Genomic DNA, 16881 nt, shown 5'->3' on the forward strand with positions numbered 1-16881 from the left:
TCAGTTTATCCAAATAACGCCTGTTAAGAAATTTGACCCGATGTTTTGGGAGATGAGAAGAGCCGCCGCTCCCGGGGAGCAGCCTCAGCTCACAGCCCGAGAAGAGACGTGTCCGCCGGGTCAAGCCGCTGCGTCAGCCCCGGGAGAGAAACTCTCTCTGGGACGCTCCTCTGTTGAGAATCACGCCGGCTGAAATAAATCATTTAGGAAGATGTTGGTTTAATAGATGAAATCTAACAGTTGTAGCTACGCCTGTTAAGAAATTTGCTCCGAAATTTAGAGATTTCTTTCTGCCGGCTCCGGAGTTTATGCCGCGTTCCATTTACCTCAGAAATCGGAAGTGGGAACTGGGAATGGCAGCCATCTTGGAATGGTAACTCGGGGGTGGTGAAGACTCTCCCACTTTCCCAGTGGGAAACCCCACTTCGAGGGGCGTTCCAGTTGAAAATTCCGACTGGGGACTGGGAAATCCCCACTTCCGAGGATAAATGGAACGCGGCATTAGGTCCGCGTTAAATAGACGCAGCCTACGGCGTAGGGTACGGTGTATTTTGTTTTTTTTATGCCACAGTTTGCAGATTGATTGTTGATGCGTGGGCTAACGTGTCTGCTGGGATTATTTTGCGAGCTTTTGCAAAAGCGTGCATTTCCGATGCACCGCACGGCACGTGACTCTGACAGCGAGTAATTCGGACTGGCACAGCTGATTTAGCGGAGCTCTTTAATGCAGAAACAGAGGATGAGACTTAATGGGTTTGATTAATGTAAAAACTGAAATAAAGTAGCCTACAATCAAACAAAGTTTTGCTCCCGCTGTATTTTTAAATACGCACACTCCTGTGCTTGTGTGTGTGTGTTCTTGTGTGTGTGTGTGCCGTTTCGGTCGGTGCGCCGTGTGTGTGTTAAATACAGAAATATGACACAAGACTGAGGCTTGGCCTTTTCACACGGCGCCCGTATGGTCGCGAAAATACAGTATTTATATATGAAATGTCAGAATAGGAAATATTTTGACGACACCCCTGAAGCAGTCACACGACACCCCAGGGAGCTACTACTGAGCAGCGTTGCGTCCTGCGTCGTCTCCTTTCACTTCCAGGTGAATCCCCTCCCCCGGGGGAAAACCCCACCCGGGGGAAATTCTCGAGCATGCGCAGACTGTAATATCCATGTCTCCGTACACATGGCATTAACAAGGCGGTTGCGACTGGCTTATCTAGGTGCTGCAAGCGGGTTGATGAATCCAGTCTGATCAGATTACTTGACTGACTTAAGGTGTTCACATGCAGTTTAAAAGTCAGTACGATGTGTGCAAATGATCTCCAACCAGTTTGAATCGCTGCATGTGCACGTACTGACTGAGGAGGCGGGACATAGCCCAGATCTAGTAGCTCACTGGCTACCGAATAAGTCTGCGCCTTAAGCCGCGTTTATACTTGCAGTTCAGAACGCGTACGCGAGACGCAGGATACGCGTGACGTCACGTCTCGCGTATCCTGCGTATCCTGCGTACATTTGACGCGTCGACGTGCACGTTCTCAAAAAGACACTGAACGCGTACGCGACCTGCAGTTCTCGCTCTGTCTGCTAGTATCGCTGTTCCCGGTCTGATCCCGGCTGGCACGATTATGCTGCTCTCCCCTGGAGAAAGTTCCCCGTGCATATATTTATGCAATATTTAACTTCCCCCCAGGGTTTCCGTTGTCCGGTAAAATATGCCGAAGTCCGGTATTTTATAATCTCTCCGGTCAAAATACTCACTGGTGCTGCGGGACTAGAGTCCCCGGGAGTACCGCGGATGGCGAGCCCCGGCCGCCGAGCCCCGGCGACCGAGCCCCGGCGACCGACCCCCGGCGACCGACCCCCGGCGGAGGTACGCGCCGAGCCTCGGTGCCTCCCGGAGCCGGGAGGAAGCGGAGCCGGGAGCCAGGAGTCAATTGACGGGACTTATTTTATTTTAAATACTCTGTTTTTCAATAAAAATACTATTGAATGACTTGGAATCATATTAGGAACAATACATTTTTTGACCATGTTAATCTTTCTTATATATTGACATCTACTTCTCCATATGAACCTAAAATTAACTGGATTTATTGTTTCGTCATTCTTGTTGAGATGGGTGAGGAGAATGCTGGATAAATTAGTCTGGAAAGACTATCCACTTTTGATAATAAGCAATAATAATAAGATAAGATAAAATAGTCCTTTATTATTACTCCCTCAACGGGGAAACTCACGTAGCAGAAGTACACACACACACACACACACAGGGAAGGGGGTAAAACAGTAATATAAATAAGTAATACACATTAAAAAAAGAGTAATAATAATAATAATAATGTTATGGTTTTCTTTAGCTTCCTTCTAGGCACCCAGAGCTTTACAGAGATCATTATTCATTCACACACATTCTCCCCGGTGTTAGCTCCGTTTGTAGCCGCAGCTCAGCTGCCCTGCAGACTGACGGGAGCGTGGCTGCCATATCGCGCCAAACGGCCCCTCCGACCACCACAAACATTCATACACACTCATACACATTCACACGATGTTATAATCTCCTACATCATCCAATATTGTCCTGTAAAAGTGTTCGTTTTTCTAATCTGCTACCGCTGCTGCTGCTACTACTTCTGCTACTTAATATAAGTAGCTTTTCCAACTGTTGCTCTGCTTACTGCCCCCTATCGGTCACCATCGGTATGACAGGCTCTACTCGGGTGTTACGCGACGTACGCAGTGGAGCATGAACAGACACAAAGCAGGCTACGCAGGCTACGCAGGTTACGTGCGTAGAGTATATCTCCGGCTTTAGGCTGGCGTCAGAGCGCCAAAAAACCTTCCTGTTGTGGTCGTGACCAACTCTCACCTACCGTCACAGACTGTGGGTGGTGGCTGGTATACATTTTTTTTTTAGTTTAGTTTATTTCGGTCATGACATCACAAAAAAGAATAAAAATAATCAAAACAAACATCAAAATAGCTTTTACAAAATTAAGAATAAAATAAAAATGACAACAAGGAAACGAATACACTGTTCAAAGAAAACATTACAAAAAAGTTTCCAATATACAAATAACATCTAGACCAAAAAAAGGTGTAGGCTGCTGAAGCAAAGCTTATTCATTGTCTACTCTCAAAAAGATGATTTAAAGTAATGAAATAAAAGCAAGAAGTAAGAGATAAGACTGCCAGTAAAACAAATTGCCTCCATGGGGATAACAAAGATTCCTCGAGAAATAAGAAAGAAAGAAAAAGGTGCCGTCTACATGTTTCCTTCATCCTTAAATAATCAAATCAAATCACCAATTAAATGAATACCCAAATAAACATAGTAAGCATCACCGCTCATTACTTTGGTATAGAGAAATCATCCTTCTTTTCAATGTTTTTTTTAAATAAGGTTAAGGTTCTACATAATTTCAAATCCCTCTCCAACTTATTCCAAACATCCACCGCTGCCACTGTAGCATCTCAGTTTGGTGTTGGTTCTGATTTTTGATTTCCTGTATATGCTCTCCCCTCTGAGGTCTGAATGGCTTTGTCTTAAATTAAACATGTTTTGGATACAGTCTGGCAGCATGTTATTGTTGATTTTGAACATAATCTGTGCAGTTTTGAAGTCCACCAGTTCATTGAATTTGAGCTCATTTGTGTCTATAAATAATTGGTTGGTTGGGTACTTGTATCCAACTTTGTTTATGAGTCGCATTGCTTTTTTTTTTGAGTAAGAATATTGGTTTTGTGATTGTCTTAAATGTGTGTCCCCATACTTCTACACAGTATGTATATGGTTTTATTAAAGATTGATACAGGAGTTTTAGTGAGTTTAATGTTAGAATATTTTTACATTTATATATAAATGTCCTCGTTGAAGGCACGTCTCACTCCATTTTTATCAGGATGAAACGTTTTCAGGGTTGTCATAGCTGCACCTGGTTTCACGAGAGAGGAGCCTGATAACCAAAGGCTGGGCCTGCAGGCTAAGAGCTAAGTTGGGAAAATATGGTACTTCTTAAAGTAAGAGGGAAGTTGGACCTGAAAGGCTTCATGTGTGAGGGGAAGAACTGAAATGAACTGGCTGCGCTGGTTCCTGCTCTAGTTATATTACAAAAGTTGTAGAAATTTGTGCCAATTTTCTATAAGAGTAGTAACATGAGTGGATTTCTCTTTCAAATACCAACAATTGAAATGCACCAAAGTCATCGTCTGAGAAAACAGAGCTTTATTACTTCCACTGATATCATACCAGTATTGTCTTGCTCTTTCTTACCTTCTCCTCGGTGTCCCTTTAATTTCTTCTCATCTTTTTCAGACTGCAGATACCGTCTCTGCCCTGCATTGTTGTCACTTTTAATGACACGCTACATTTCATGACTCTGAGCGTGACCCAGTGGATTGTGTTCCCAGATTTTTCTCACCCGCTGATTGAATGGAGCTGAAATGAAACACCTGCAACTGGAGTTGGCTTTCTTGTTTTAGTTACAATAGCAGAAAGACTCTCTGAGCGAATTTAGCCTTTGTGTGTTGACGGTTTTCCACCAGTGTTTGGGTGTGACATTTTGATGCTCGGATATCATTACTGTCTTCTTTTTTTTTATCTTTTCGGTGGGGCTCTTTGGCTCTTGACTCAATACTTTTATGTCCTTGTTAAATATTAAAAAAAAGACGAAGAAGAAGAAGTAGAGAGATGTTGCTTGGACCGTCACGCAGAGCTCCTTAAATGAGATCTGAGGTCTTTATCAGGGGGACAAAAGTATTTTATTTGGTCCTTTAAGGAATCTTTGGTTGGAAGATGAAGCTGTAGCGATCTGAATTCATACTCCTTTCTTGGCATCTTTGGTTTTGGAAGCGTTTATGTGTATCTGGTTCTCCAATTGCTCTTTTTTTTGTTGATTCAAAACAACACGGTCTACTTTTCCATGATAGTCTGAACCAAAGAAATAAAGAGTTTGAGTTTGATTTGGGGCTGCAGTTCATTACAGGGATCCTACAAAGAATGGAAAAGTAAAATGATAGCCAAAGCCACCTTAATTTAATTGAGAGCAAGGCAAATGCACACGTCACAGCCTGCAAATCAGCTTCACCCTGCAACTGCTCTGAATCCAAACGCTGGCGTCCAAACGGGTCGGGAGGAAAATGTGGCTGATGTTTTTGACTTGCATACGTTTGTAACGTCACAAACCCGCGAAAATGTCTAGACGATGCAAACGGCCAATGACCCCCACAATATATACGTGTGTGTCTATATATAACAATTGAGCGTTTACAGAACTTTTAATACAGAACAATTTTGGATCATAGCTCCCTGCTGTTTTTTGTTAGTTTTACTTATTTTTTTTTCCACTTTTTTTCCATTTTTTTTGTCTGGTTGCGTTTTGGAAAAAATGGTGACTGAATTTACAAAATACCCCTTCACTGTCGGCCACGTGTCCTTGATCTTTGGGGTTACCATGGTGATGAAAACATGTTTGCTGTAAGCTGCTGCGAGTGTCGAGGTGTATCGTCACTTTACCTGTGACTTCACGGTGAACCAAACATTGAGCTCATCTAAATGTCGGGGTTTGAAACCATGTGTTTACACCGGCATTCGTCTCTGTTCTCATGGATGCAGAAATGTATTATTGTTATTCATTTATATTTGAAATGAAATGCTTTCCTGTGGGGTGTCCAGCTTTTTTTCTTTCTTCTTTTGTTTTTACATCTCAATCTGAGACTGACTCCAAAATGCTTTTTCTCTTTTGCACAGTCTGCAGCAAAACCTAAGTGGACCGAATTTTAACGCTGGAATGGAGCCACGTACGGGCTCCTGGTGTTTTTGGCCTTTCATCCTTGGAGAAGTGCTTCATCTCAGACACATTTGTAAACTCTCTTGAAGCCATTCCATGGCATCTCTCTGGGATCTTTGTTTTTCTTATTTTGAAGCCGTTCTGTGGTGAATTTACTTTCATACTTCATTATCTTGCTGCATCACCCACACTTCCATTATGCTTCCAACGGCATCAAGCCTCTTGATATTATCCTGTAGGATAATTTGGTAACCCTGGGAACCTACAGTAACTTTCCCAGTGATAATAGCAAGTGGTCCAGGGCAGATCATGATGCTCCCTGCACCGTACCTCACTGTTGGGATGATGTTTGATGTTGTCCTCTTGACTATTCCTCCCAGACAGTTCCACTTTCATGTGATCAGTCCTCAAAACGTTTTCCTATTCTGCATTGAGCTTTATATATCATCTTGGGAGGGATTCCACTTTTTGGAGTAGAGCGGCCCTTTGAATCAGATTTGGCGTCGAGAGTGCGGTACTCGTGTCACCATTTTGCAAGGCCGATGTATCAAAGGCAAAGGTTTAATTTACTCCTCTACACAAGTCGCTCTCCCATTGACTCGTTTGCATTGCTCTGATTGGTCGTAATGCTAAGCATTTGTGTTTCAAGGCAGTCCGATGAGCAACCATTGGTGCCCCCCCTTGATGGCAGGCCCTATGGATCCTTCTCATCTTTCTAGATGTGAGCTGTCAGGCTAGATCAGACCAAATTTTGTGTCAAATAATTACAGGAATCTTGTCTTTTTTTTTAACAAAACTGAGCGGGATCGTGTCGGAAGCTTCATTTCCATTTGCCCCTAGATTTACAGAAAACGTAAATATGAAGGAAAACCTGTGATGGAAATATCTATAATTCTAAAAAACAGCCAAATGTCACAAAAACCCTTTAACGCCTTCACAAAGTGTTGTTTTTTTGTTGTTTTTTTTATTTTTTATATGTGTTGATGAAGTATATTGGAACAGCTTTTTCCCATTTACATGTCTTGGATGTAGCTGGTCAATGTGACGTCTAGAGAGAGACACGGGAGAGTTACGCTCATGAAATGAGAAACACCGATCCTCCCCCGCAGTGGTACTGTTGTCACAAATTCAGTTTGGCATTTCTTTTTCCAACAAAGTGTAAAGTATGAGTCTAGGTCCTCTTCTGAGCTGTCTACAATGAACTGATCATGTCCTTTGAACAGGCAGAAAATCCTCCGTGTTCTGTGGATCAGCTGATAAGTCCTCCAGACGACTACTGCAGATCTCCTCTCTCATTTTTTTTCCTTTTTGTCATGTCTTCAGGAATTGTTCGTGAGATGGTCCACAAATCCGACAGCAAGCTGAAGTCCATCTCCACCACCAGACTGTCCCCCCAGCACCACCTCTGGTACGCTCTCACGCCCCCCTGTTTACCAGCAGCTCTGCTGGTAAACAGGGGGGGGGGGGCAGCAGACTGCTTTGATTTTATTTGTGTCAATGCTGAAAGATGTGGTCTGAATAGTGTCGTGCACATTTGTTATGCGGTCGAGCGGCGTAGGTTAAAGAGAGTTGTAGCCGTGGAAGTTCTAACACAGCACATTTCTCACACATCTTTACTTGATTACAATCGGCTTTTTTTAGACTTCGTTTTGTAGAACAGCCCCAGTAAATTAGCTGGTAAACCGCATCTTAATTGGTTACATGTGCCGCACTGCAAATTGTGCAGCAGGCATGTCCCCTCGTGTAGTCTGTTATCGCCACCAGTATTTTTTAACACCTTGCTGACTTGGAAGATGGCAGCATTTTTAGGGTTTAATAGTTTTACTTTCCTCCAAAAAAAAAAAAAAAATATTTATCCACTTAAATAAGAACACATTTTAGTTGTGCTGACAGGCTGTATACATATTTGAAGCGGCCTTGGAGGAAAGGTGTTTTATCCATTTACAAGAATGTAAATAAATACCAGCTTCTCTTTTGTTTTGAGAAGAATACTTTGACAGATGTATCCAAAAGCGGGCCTTTATTCTTTAGCGCAGATTATTGTGTTCATGTCCAAACATCAATAATCATCTCAGCTTTCCGTGTTCCTCATCTGGCCGCACGCTCCTCAACTCGACAATCAACAACAAAAAAAAACAAATCAGGGCGGCCCCTTCATGTGTTTTGAGGCAGCTAACCACAGTCTGAGAGCACACTCCCAGTGTTTGCGCAACACAAGTCCACTCAGCCATTACTGTATCGATTAGGCTCTGCAGACCTCCGTCTACGGCAGCAGCACCTGCCAGCTACAAGTCATCACGACTCTCTGACGTCTTTTCTTGTTCCCATGAAGAATCCAATAAGAGGTTTTTGCATGTGTGTCAGAGTCTTTAGTTTCTTTTCATCTGACAGGCCGCTGGTGTGTGAAGACATCCAGGCAGATGTGGAGGACGGACAGCTGCAGTTCTTCTACGTTCTGGCTTTTCTCCTGCAAGGTGACAAATCATTTTATCCTCAGACCTAACTCAATAGTCAGAAAGTGTTTCTCTGCCACATACCTCTCCGTTATCAGCAGATAACTCTGCTTTCATCAGCACTCTTTCTTCTCTCCGTGCCTCATTTACAACATGTTCATTTGCTTTGTGAAAGATAAGATTTCAAGACATGACATGTCATGTCATGTGCAGTGGTGCAAAAAGAAAAAAGGGGAAAGGAGCTCCCCCATCAGATGTGAGCTCTCAGGTAACTTTCACCTACTTATTTCACTTCGCTGGTTCTCGGTGCTCATTAGGAAATCTCATGTGATGCAAGCTTCAGATCTCTCCGTGCCCCACCAGCGCTCCTCAACGCTGCCAGGCACTTTGAACGGTAGAATGAGAGATGCTTGCAAAGCTAGAACACCATAAGATGATAGCAGAGCATTTTCAGGAGCTTGTTTCATCCTGTTTACAGGAAGACTGAGGTCAGGTTGAGACCAGGAAAGACTTCCTGAGAGGAAAGGGAAAGCTGAACGGACTCTTTGAAACCCAAATCAAAAAGCTCTATTTGATAGCAGAAGACCTTCTGGAAAACTGATAAAGCTCTGGCAGGGCTGCACCTGCATCAGTGACCCTCACCGGGTTATCACAAGGACACCCTTCTTGTGGGCTGATGAAGTACTTACACCGGTAATTAGCAATGAAATATTTAGAGAAATAAATATGTCAGATAAAGTTAAAAGAAGAATGTGCTGGAGGAAGCACTGGTGAAAATATAACTAGAACTAGAAACTAGAACCAAAAGGGGGTGTCACCAATTACTGGCCATAAGCCCCTGTTGTAAAAGATGAGTTTATAATGCAACTTCCATGAAATGTTTCCTTTTTATCTTTATTCTTCTGAGATATAAGTCTTATTTTACTCTCGGCTCGCTCTTGGCAACAGAAAGTTTCACCAGCGGTGTCCAAACTTTTGTATTAGCTTGAAACGTGATTTTTGTAGATGCATTGATGAGGAAAAAAAAGGGCCAAGTCCTCATTTGTTTCTTTTAGTTTGTTAGATGCAAATCCTGCCAAAGTTAACATATTTGTAAGTAAAATATACAATAAAATAGAAGATGCATTAGACCTAAATGAGGAGGTGAAAGCAAAACGACAAGCTAAAAGCCCTGGTTCTTCTGCCACGTTCCTAGAAAGACTGGAAATGAGTGAGAAGATTAAGTGCTAACGAGAAGGACTGAAAAGTTTAGACAAAAGCTGATTTTGGCAGGAAATCCCAAATACGGAAAGTGGGAGCAGCAGCCGCCGCCGTGAGTCGCCTGTCAATAATCCTCAGTCGACCTTTCCCTTTAAAATGAGGCGGATTTATTCTGCTCAGTCAGCGGGATGACAGATGAGTAATTTACACGCGTGTGGTTGGTATTTAACATATCTGCGCTGCTGGATGAGCGCCCGCCGCAGCTACAGTAGAAACATTTAAAAGCCGCCGTGGCCGCAGGCTACATACAGCTGAGCACGTCCATGGAATTCCAGCCGTCCTGACTTTCACATGTCTAGATCTGCCTCTTACCTCAATAGCTACTATTTCTGACATGAAATGTGGCGTGAAAACTTTACAGACGGAAGACACTTTAGGTAGGTTTTAAGTGGCTGGGCCAAGACTGTTGCCGTTACTGCGAGATCGGAGGCTGAAATACCTCGAGGCTCAGGTCAGAGTTAGCAGTAAGTTGTAAATATGCAGCTCCGCGTTGGCGTTTACTGTGAGATACTGTACGTCTTAGACATTGCCTTGGGGAACACCTGGAGATGACTGAATACATGTGAAGCTAATGGTTTTGCTTTGCTTTTTTTTGTCACACGAACATGTTTCAGGTCAATTTTGCATAACAGAAAAAGATTGACTAAATTATGATTTATTTTTATCATGCCCCCCCCTTTGTTAAAGGCAAGGCAAGGCAAGGCAAATTTATTTATATAGCACAATTCAACACAAGGTAATTTAAAAGTGCTTTAAATTGACATTAAAAGCAGCAAGACATAATTAGACGGTAAATAACAAATAAGATTGAAAAAATTAAGAATAAGATGATAAGAAAAGAAGTAAAATAATAAAAAGCACAAGCTGTTAAAAATAAGGGCAGTAGAATACAGCAGGTAAGTTTAATTTAGGAGTACGCTTGAGTAAACAGTAATGTTTTTAACCCTGATTTAAAGGAGCTGACAGTTAAACCATGAAGCAACTGTGTTTAGCCTCATTCTCAGGAAAAGGTGACTTCAATTTCACTGGCCATACTGCCAGACCTGTAGGATCAGGACAATCCCCTAGACAGAATCTGTCTGACAACATGAAGAAACAACCCACCGTGACATCTATCAGTCCGGAACGTTCTTCAAAGCCGTTTCCAAGGCTGTTGGCCTCCAGGGAACCAAAGTCAAGAGTCGTTATCCACAAATGGAGAAAACATGAACCGTGCTGAAGCTTCTCAGGGGTGGCCGCCCTACTGAAGCTACTCCAAGAGTGCATTGACAACTCATCCAAGGGTCAGAAAAGAACATAGAACAACATCTTAAGCACCGCAGGCCTCACTGGCCGCAGTTAAGGTCAGAGTTCATGATTCAACTTTGAGAAAAAGACAAAAAGAGAGAAAACCACTGCTGAACACTAAAGACAATCTCACATTTCTGTTCCAAATTCCTCCACAGCAAAGTGACATAGTCATAACTAGTTGTCTCAAACTGGTTAGTTTGGTTTGGAAAGCTTTTGTCTCTTATTTAATCAAATCATCATTGAAAAACTGCACTTTGCATTTACTCAAGTTATCGTTGATATTAAAAATGTGTTCAACCATTTGAAACATGCCTGAAATTTCAAAGCTTGTATCTATTGCTATATCCATTATGCACCTTTTGAAATTAAAGCCTGATAAATATACGACATTTATGCCCTTTATGTTTGAAATTCATTTCGAGGAGTAGATTTTTTTAAATATCTAAAGTTTTTATTTTCTGTAAAGATTAAAGGTGACATGATATTGGAAGAAATGTGTTTGAGAACATGCTGTTAAGTGTCTGGAGGCACTACCAACTGAAGACCTTTAAGATAACAACCACATCACTTTGTTTAGGGGAATTTAAGTCTGAAAACGTGTCACTGAGCAGTTCTGATTAGCAGGGTACTGTGACATCACAGACCCAGATCAAATTGGTTGACCCCGTCCCGCCTTTGCATTAAGCGGCTCTGTTAAACTCCTGACTCGGATAGCGCAAAACTGTAACACTGATTCAAACCCTGTGACATATGGGGGTGGAGTCACGTATGGCTGGCTGCGCCCCTAAAAAAACCCAAAGAGCTCAATTGTAGAGACATGGTTGGATAAAGGTATTTGAACCAAAACATGTCAGAAATTGTGTCAACTTGAGATAAAAGTGCAGAATATTTAATAACAAACTTATGTTGTTCAGCACTTTCAAGACTGCAGGGGATTTAAGATTCAATCTTTTGTGGCAAGGTTCAACAGAAAAAATATTTCCAATAGTCAGCTGTCACCTCTGGGTATATCAAATAGTTGTAATGAAACAAATCTAAAAGGCAACATGTTCAGCAAAGGCCCGACTTTACACGTAAATGCGAAACAAATTCAAAGATGTCACTATGAATCTTTTCAAGTTTGTTACTTATTACAACAATTTGGAAAGTTTATTTTTGAGTTTGCACATCTGTTTTACGTGACTAAGTAAGAGCTAATATGCATAAACCAACAAAGCCTGTGTTTTCTTTCCAGCGGTTTGCAGGAAGAAACATGCTAAACAGTCTTTTAAGTGTTGTGCATCAGTGTGGTTCAATAATGAGGGTTTAACCTTCTTTAAAACACCGTCTCTTTCAGAGGACGTTTGGATACCTGTGACGGTTCTGGCGACTCGAGAGACGCTCTACCTGCTCAAAGAGGATCACCAGTGGAGGAAAACCAGCTCGGCGGGGAGCGAGGACACCGGACCGTGCAGCGGCGGCGTCTCCGTCTTAGAAACGCTGCCCATCAGCTGCGTGAGCTCGGTTCTGCAGTACGAATCAGACCAGTGCAGGATGGACGTGAAGCTCTACGATGAGGTTGGCGCTCGCTCCGTCACACGTTCTACTCCACATCCCCTAGTGGTCCTCTGCACCGATTGAGATGTTTTTAAATACCTGTTATAAAGGGAAGCAGAAGTTGCAGTTAGGGCTGGGGATCGATTCAAATAAAATAATTATTAATAATATAATTAATAATAATAATTAATAAAACTGTTTTTTCAGCTGTTGCATGAATTATATGACTGTCTAGTTATGCAACATCTTAATACTAGTATTATATTGAGATTAAACAGCAAGTATTGCAGCTAATGATGCTGTAAGGACCAATCAGCTCCCAGAATGCTGATAGAACTGCTTTCAGAAACATCGTGGGGCAGAATTACCAAACAGATCCAGGGCAGCAAACACGAAAGAAATCGCTTTTATTTTTTCCCCATTTATGAGAATTTGTTTTTTTTAACATTTATGCAAATGTAACCCCAAGACAGTATATAACGCAAAGAAATATAGACAATTTATGCAATTATAACTGAAAACTTTAATGTTTTCATACCTTTAAACATATTTAAAGGTAAAAACATGGCACTAGTTATTCTCGTGTCCAACAAAATATTCCTTTTTTGGGCATAAACAAAAAAATACCAAAAGTTGTAATGTAATGATGAAAAAAATATATATATATATATTTTTTTTAATCGATCTTTAGACATATGAATCGATTTTTAGGAATTACCGGTAATATGAGAATCGATTTAAAATCGGAGAATGGATCTTTTCAACACAGGCCTAGTTGCAGTACATGAAACATCCATTCATCAGCAGCCTGCTCCACTCTGGAGTGCTGGCCAAGTTCACTACCTGTGTTTTCATGCCTTCTCATGCTGTGTTTTCACATGTTTTCCACAGACTGTGAAACAGGAGAAGACGTGGCGTGTGCGCTCAGAGAGCGCAGAGCTGCTGCAGGGTCTGCTGGCCTGGGTCAGGGCGCAGTGGGAGGCCATGTTCGGAGTGAAGCTGCTCACAAGTCTGCAAGACAAAGCGGCATAATGGAGGAGTGCAAACAAACAAACAAAAAAAAGAAAAAGTTAACAGGCTGTGTGTTTTGTGAAGTCTGCGTTGGTGATGGAGAAAAGAAGTTTAGTGAGCATGAGTGAGTGTGTCTTTATTTTCTCCCCTCTCAGTCTGCACTCAGTCTGGTCCCATTACGCTCGTCGCTCCAAGCCAAGAGCTTGGAAATGATTGCACTCATTCATGTGGTACACAAGCCTGTAAAAGCTCTGGTTGCATAATTTATCCTCGAGAAAAACCATCCTACTGAACTTTTCTACAGCTGAAATGGAGTGTGCCTTGTTTCTTTTGTGGATCCCATGTTCTCCTGTTGAAATGGACCTAAATGTACGTCATCTTGCTTTTAAAAACAAGAAACACCTGCAGCATTAAGCAAATGTGGAGCAGACGTTGGCCGGCTGGAATTAAGGGCATTAGGTTGGGATAAAGAAATGCTCTCTGTCTCTCAGGATTTGTTTTGGGTGGGTGGGCGGGCGGGGGGGGGGGTGAGGATGCAGCGAGTTCAGGCGTCATGCGCTAAACACGAGGATGGAGGAGTCCAGACTCCCTCTCAAGCAGCGATACCTCAAATCAGTTTAGGTGTCAGAAATCAGTGTGGCTTGTCATATCTAAACACGAGCAGTTCTTACATTAAAACCTTGCAGAAATATCTATACTAATATACAACACGTGTTTTGCGTCTGGGTCTTGTTTCGATTATTTTCAGAGAAAGTCTTTGCACTCATCCACTTTTCTGACTATCTCAGTTAAATCTTCTGGTTTGTTTTTGTTCTTTATTCCACATCATAGCTTAAAGTTTGAAACAGGACTGTTACGTCTGTGCTGAGCGTACATGTAACCACTGTGATTTGAATCTCTATATCAACTTAATGAAGCCAGCACTATTAATTTAGCCAAAGCAGTATTAATTTATTTTGAAGTCCTCCACCCTTTTTTTTTTTTTTTTTTTTTTTTTTTTTCTCTTTCTTGTAATTAATTGATGCAGATTGTGGATTTTTATTTTTGTAAAACTGTATCGTGTCCTTGAATATAAAAGTAATGGTGTTTATTTGTGTCGTTTGTTTTGTGGAAACTTCTTTTTTTCTTCCCTTTGCTGTATTTCTTCCAACTACAGGGTTGCATGTCCTCGAGCAATTTAGTTGTGTTTTTCCCCCCCTGTTGCAAATTTACTCTAACAATTTCAGTTAAGTATGTCTGGTCCTGCGCAACGAAACAGGCACATCAAATGCACTTTCAGTGCCATTGATGCTTTCACGATGGGACTCGGTACCTCAATTTCACTTGATTGCTTCTGGCTCCCGTTTAAAGTAAAAGTAGGCGATGATGAACGTCTCAGAGGAAGTCGCGTCCACTCTTTGGAGACACTGTTCTTTTAGGTCATTCGACATCAAACTGGGGAAAGAAAAAGGAAAAAAAAACAACCTTTTCCCTTCTTAGTGAAGCTCAATTTCAGCTGTGTGGAAGGTATGTTGACCAGTTTCACGGTGTAATTTCTTAGGCCACTGGTGATGGACGTAAACCATGCACATGCTTACCGAAGACATGGATCACCCCCAAAACCAGTGAACAGCAGCGGGCTTTAAACACAAATGACTGGCGACTACTCAGCCGCATCGTCGGGCAGCCTGCTTTCAATGTTCCCGTAAGTCTGATACACATCATTACCAAAGGCACATTTCGCGGCTCGTTTTCGTTATTTATTTCTTCTTTTCTGTCTGCGAAGGAATGTCAAAGGTCAGACGCAGGTGCAGGATGACACCCGTGGATGTTCATCATCAAACAAATCAAGACAAAAAAAGCCCTAGGATTAGATAAGAACACAAGTTGGCAATAAATATGTAAAAAGTCTGAACTGGATTCGTGAAGTACTCCTAATCAACATCATGCAAAACAAAACATGCATGCCTTTCTCCATAGATGATTAGATACGCAACTCTGTACGGGGAATTAAAGCAGCATGTAAATGTTAAATGTGTTATTTTCTTACCTATAAGGAAAAAGGGGGGGTACATGGAAGCAAATAAGGGAGGCACATAAAATCTGAGTTAATGGTGAAGCGTACTGTACATCATTAATTCTACTTTATGGCTCTGATACGGCATGCCCGTGCCAAGCCATGCATTTCACAATTTTTACTATCATTCTCCATGTGGTAAGTGTTTCTGTTGTATTTTCTGCCTTTTTATGGTTCTAGATGATCTAAACAATGCTTTAACGTCTCCGTCATCCTCTCAGGAACAAACTGCAAGCAAGAAAATATTGAATCTTTCTTCTTTTTTTTTTGTTCTTTCTCATGTGTCTGTGTGTGTTTTTGGCTGATACTGTGGTGAAATTAATGATCCCAGAAACCCATTCTGTAAAAAAAAAAAAAAGAGTACATGAGTCATAATGGTTATGTTTTGGGAGGAAATAAGCAATCTTTCCTGATGCTAAAACATTACCACAACATGTGTGCTTGCAGTCAGGAGAGACGGTGGACTACAGGGGTGGGCGAAAACAGAAGAATCAAAAGTGCTCTGTATCACTCACTCCTGCCCTTAATCAAGCAGTTAATATCCCTCAGCAGGAGTGCAGGGAGGAATTTTAAGCTCTGACACAAATGTCTTCCCCTCTTGTCATGATCCGAGTATCATTCTGTGTTTGTATGCACTTGCAAACTTGCACTTTTCTTTCCCTCACCAGCATTCGCTCTGTGATATTTGATATCCTCAGTACATGCCGAGAGGTCTGCAGGCGAGTGAAAGAGGAAAAAGGTGCATGAGTTCATGCCTCATTCAGGTCATGTCAGAGACCCGGAGGAAGCCGGGGGAAAGGATGGTATGAAATGAAGCTGGGATGCAGCCATCTGGCCCGACTCAACTTCCTACTAGGTCCTCCGGTAAAGTCGGGAGCGCCACAGCTGCACTGTGCATGACAGCAAGAAATCTGTTGTTTTGCTGAACGCCAGAGTCGGCTGGATTCTTGGATGGTGGGCCTCCTCGTGTGAAAGCTGCAGTCACGCAGCGCTCTGACAGACCGGTGAGCTGCCAAACTGTGGTCCAGGGGATAACATCAGGTCCTCAGCAGAAAGGCCAGTGATTTGATTACACTGCTCTCTTTTTTTTTTTTTTTTTTTTGTTAAGAATGTTAACAGATCAACAGATTCTTGAACTACAAATCCTCGGAAATTGAACGCATTTAGACTCGATCAAGTTTAAAGGGGCATTCCACAAATTTCCTGTGTTGGGATCAGTTTTAGTCAAACACAGCGCGACTGGCTTTGGAAACTGTGATTTTTAATTCCCACACCGGATTTAGGTTTGTATCAGAATGAAAGATCTGGTAAGACGTTTGACCAACATCCATTATGCAATTAGTTAGATCCTGCTTTTTTGGAACTTCATGCATTTTGTCTGTCTCGGTCATTTTCTTTCATGCAGGAATTCTTTAAAAGAAAAAAAAAAGTGCATGCAAATGCAAAATAGTCTCTTCTTTAATTACACCATAGCTGGAAAGAGAGT

At 41.9% G+C, this 16881-nt stretch overlaps 1 protein-coding gene across 1 annotated transcript in view; it reads left to right on the forward strand.

Annotated features, from left to right (window-relative positions):
* stk11ip (serine/threonine kinase 11 interacting protein) overlaps positions 1 to 14367 on the forward strand; it is a 36073-nt gene extending 21706 nt beyond the window's left edge. The window contains exons 23-26 of the mRNA XM_061715757.1: positions 7113 to 7197; positions 8181 to 8263; positions 12129 to 12349; positions 13220 to 14367. Of these exons, the coding sequence (XP_061571741.1) occupies positions 7113 to 7197; positions 8181 to 8263; positions 12129 to 12349; positions 13220 to 13360 (530 nt within the window). The 3' untranslated portion in view covers positions 13361 to 14367. The remainder of the gene's footprint in view (positions 1 to 7112; positions 7198 to 8180; positions 8264 to 12128; positions 12350 to 13219) is intronic.
* The last annotated feature ends 2514 nt before the right edge of the window (positions 14368 to 16881 follow it).

Source organism: Cololabis saira, chromosome 24 (genome assembly GCF_033807715.1).
Source record: "Cololabis saira isolate AMF1-May2022 chromosome 24, fColSai1.1, whole genome shotgun sequence".
NCBI classification, from domain to species: Eukaryota; Metazoa; Chordata; class Actinopteri; order Beloniformes; family Belonidae; genus Cololabis; species Cololabis saira.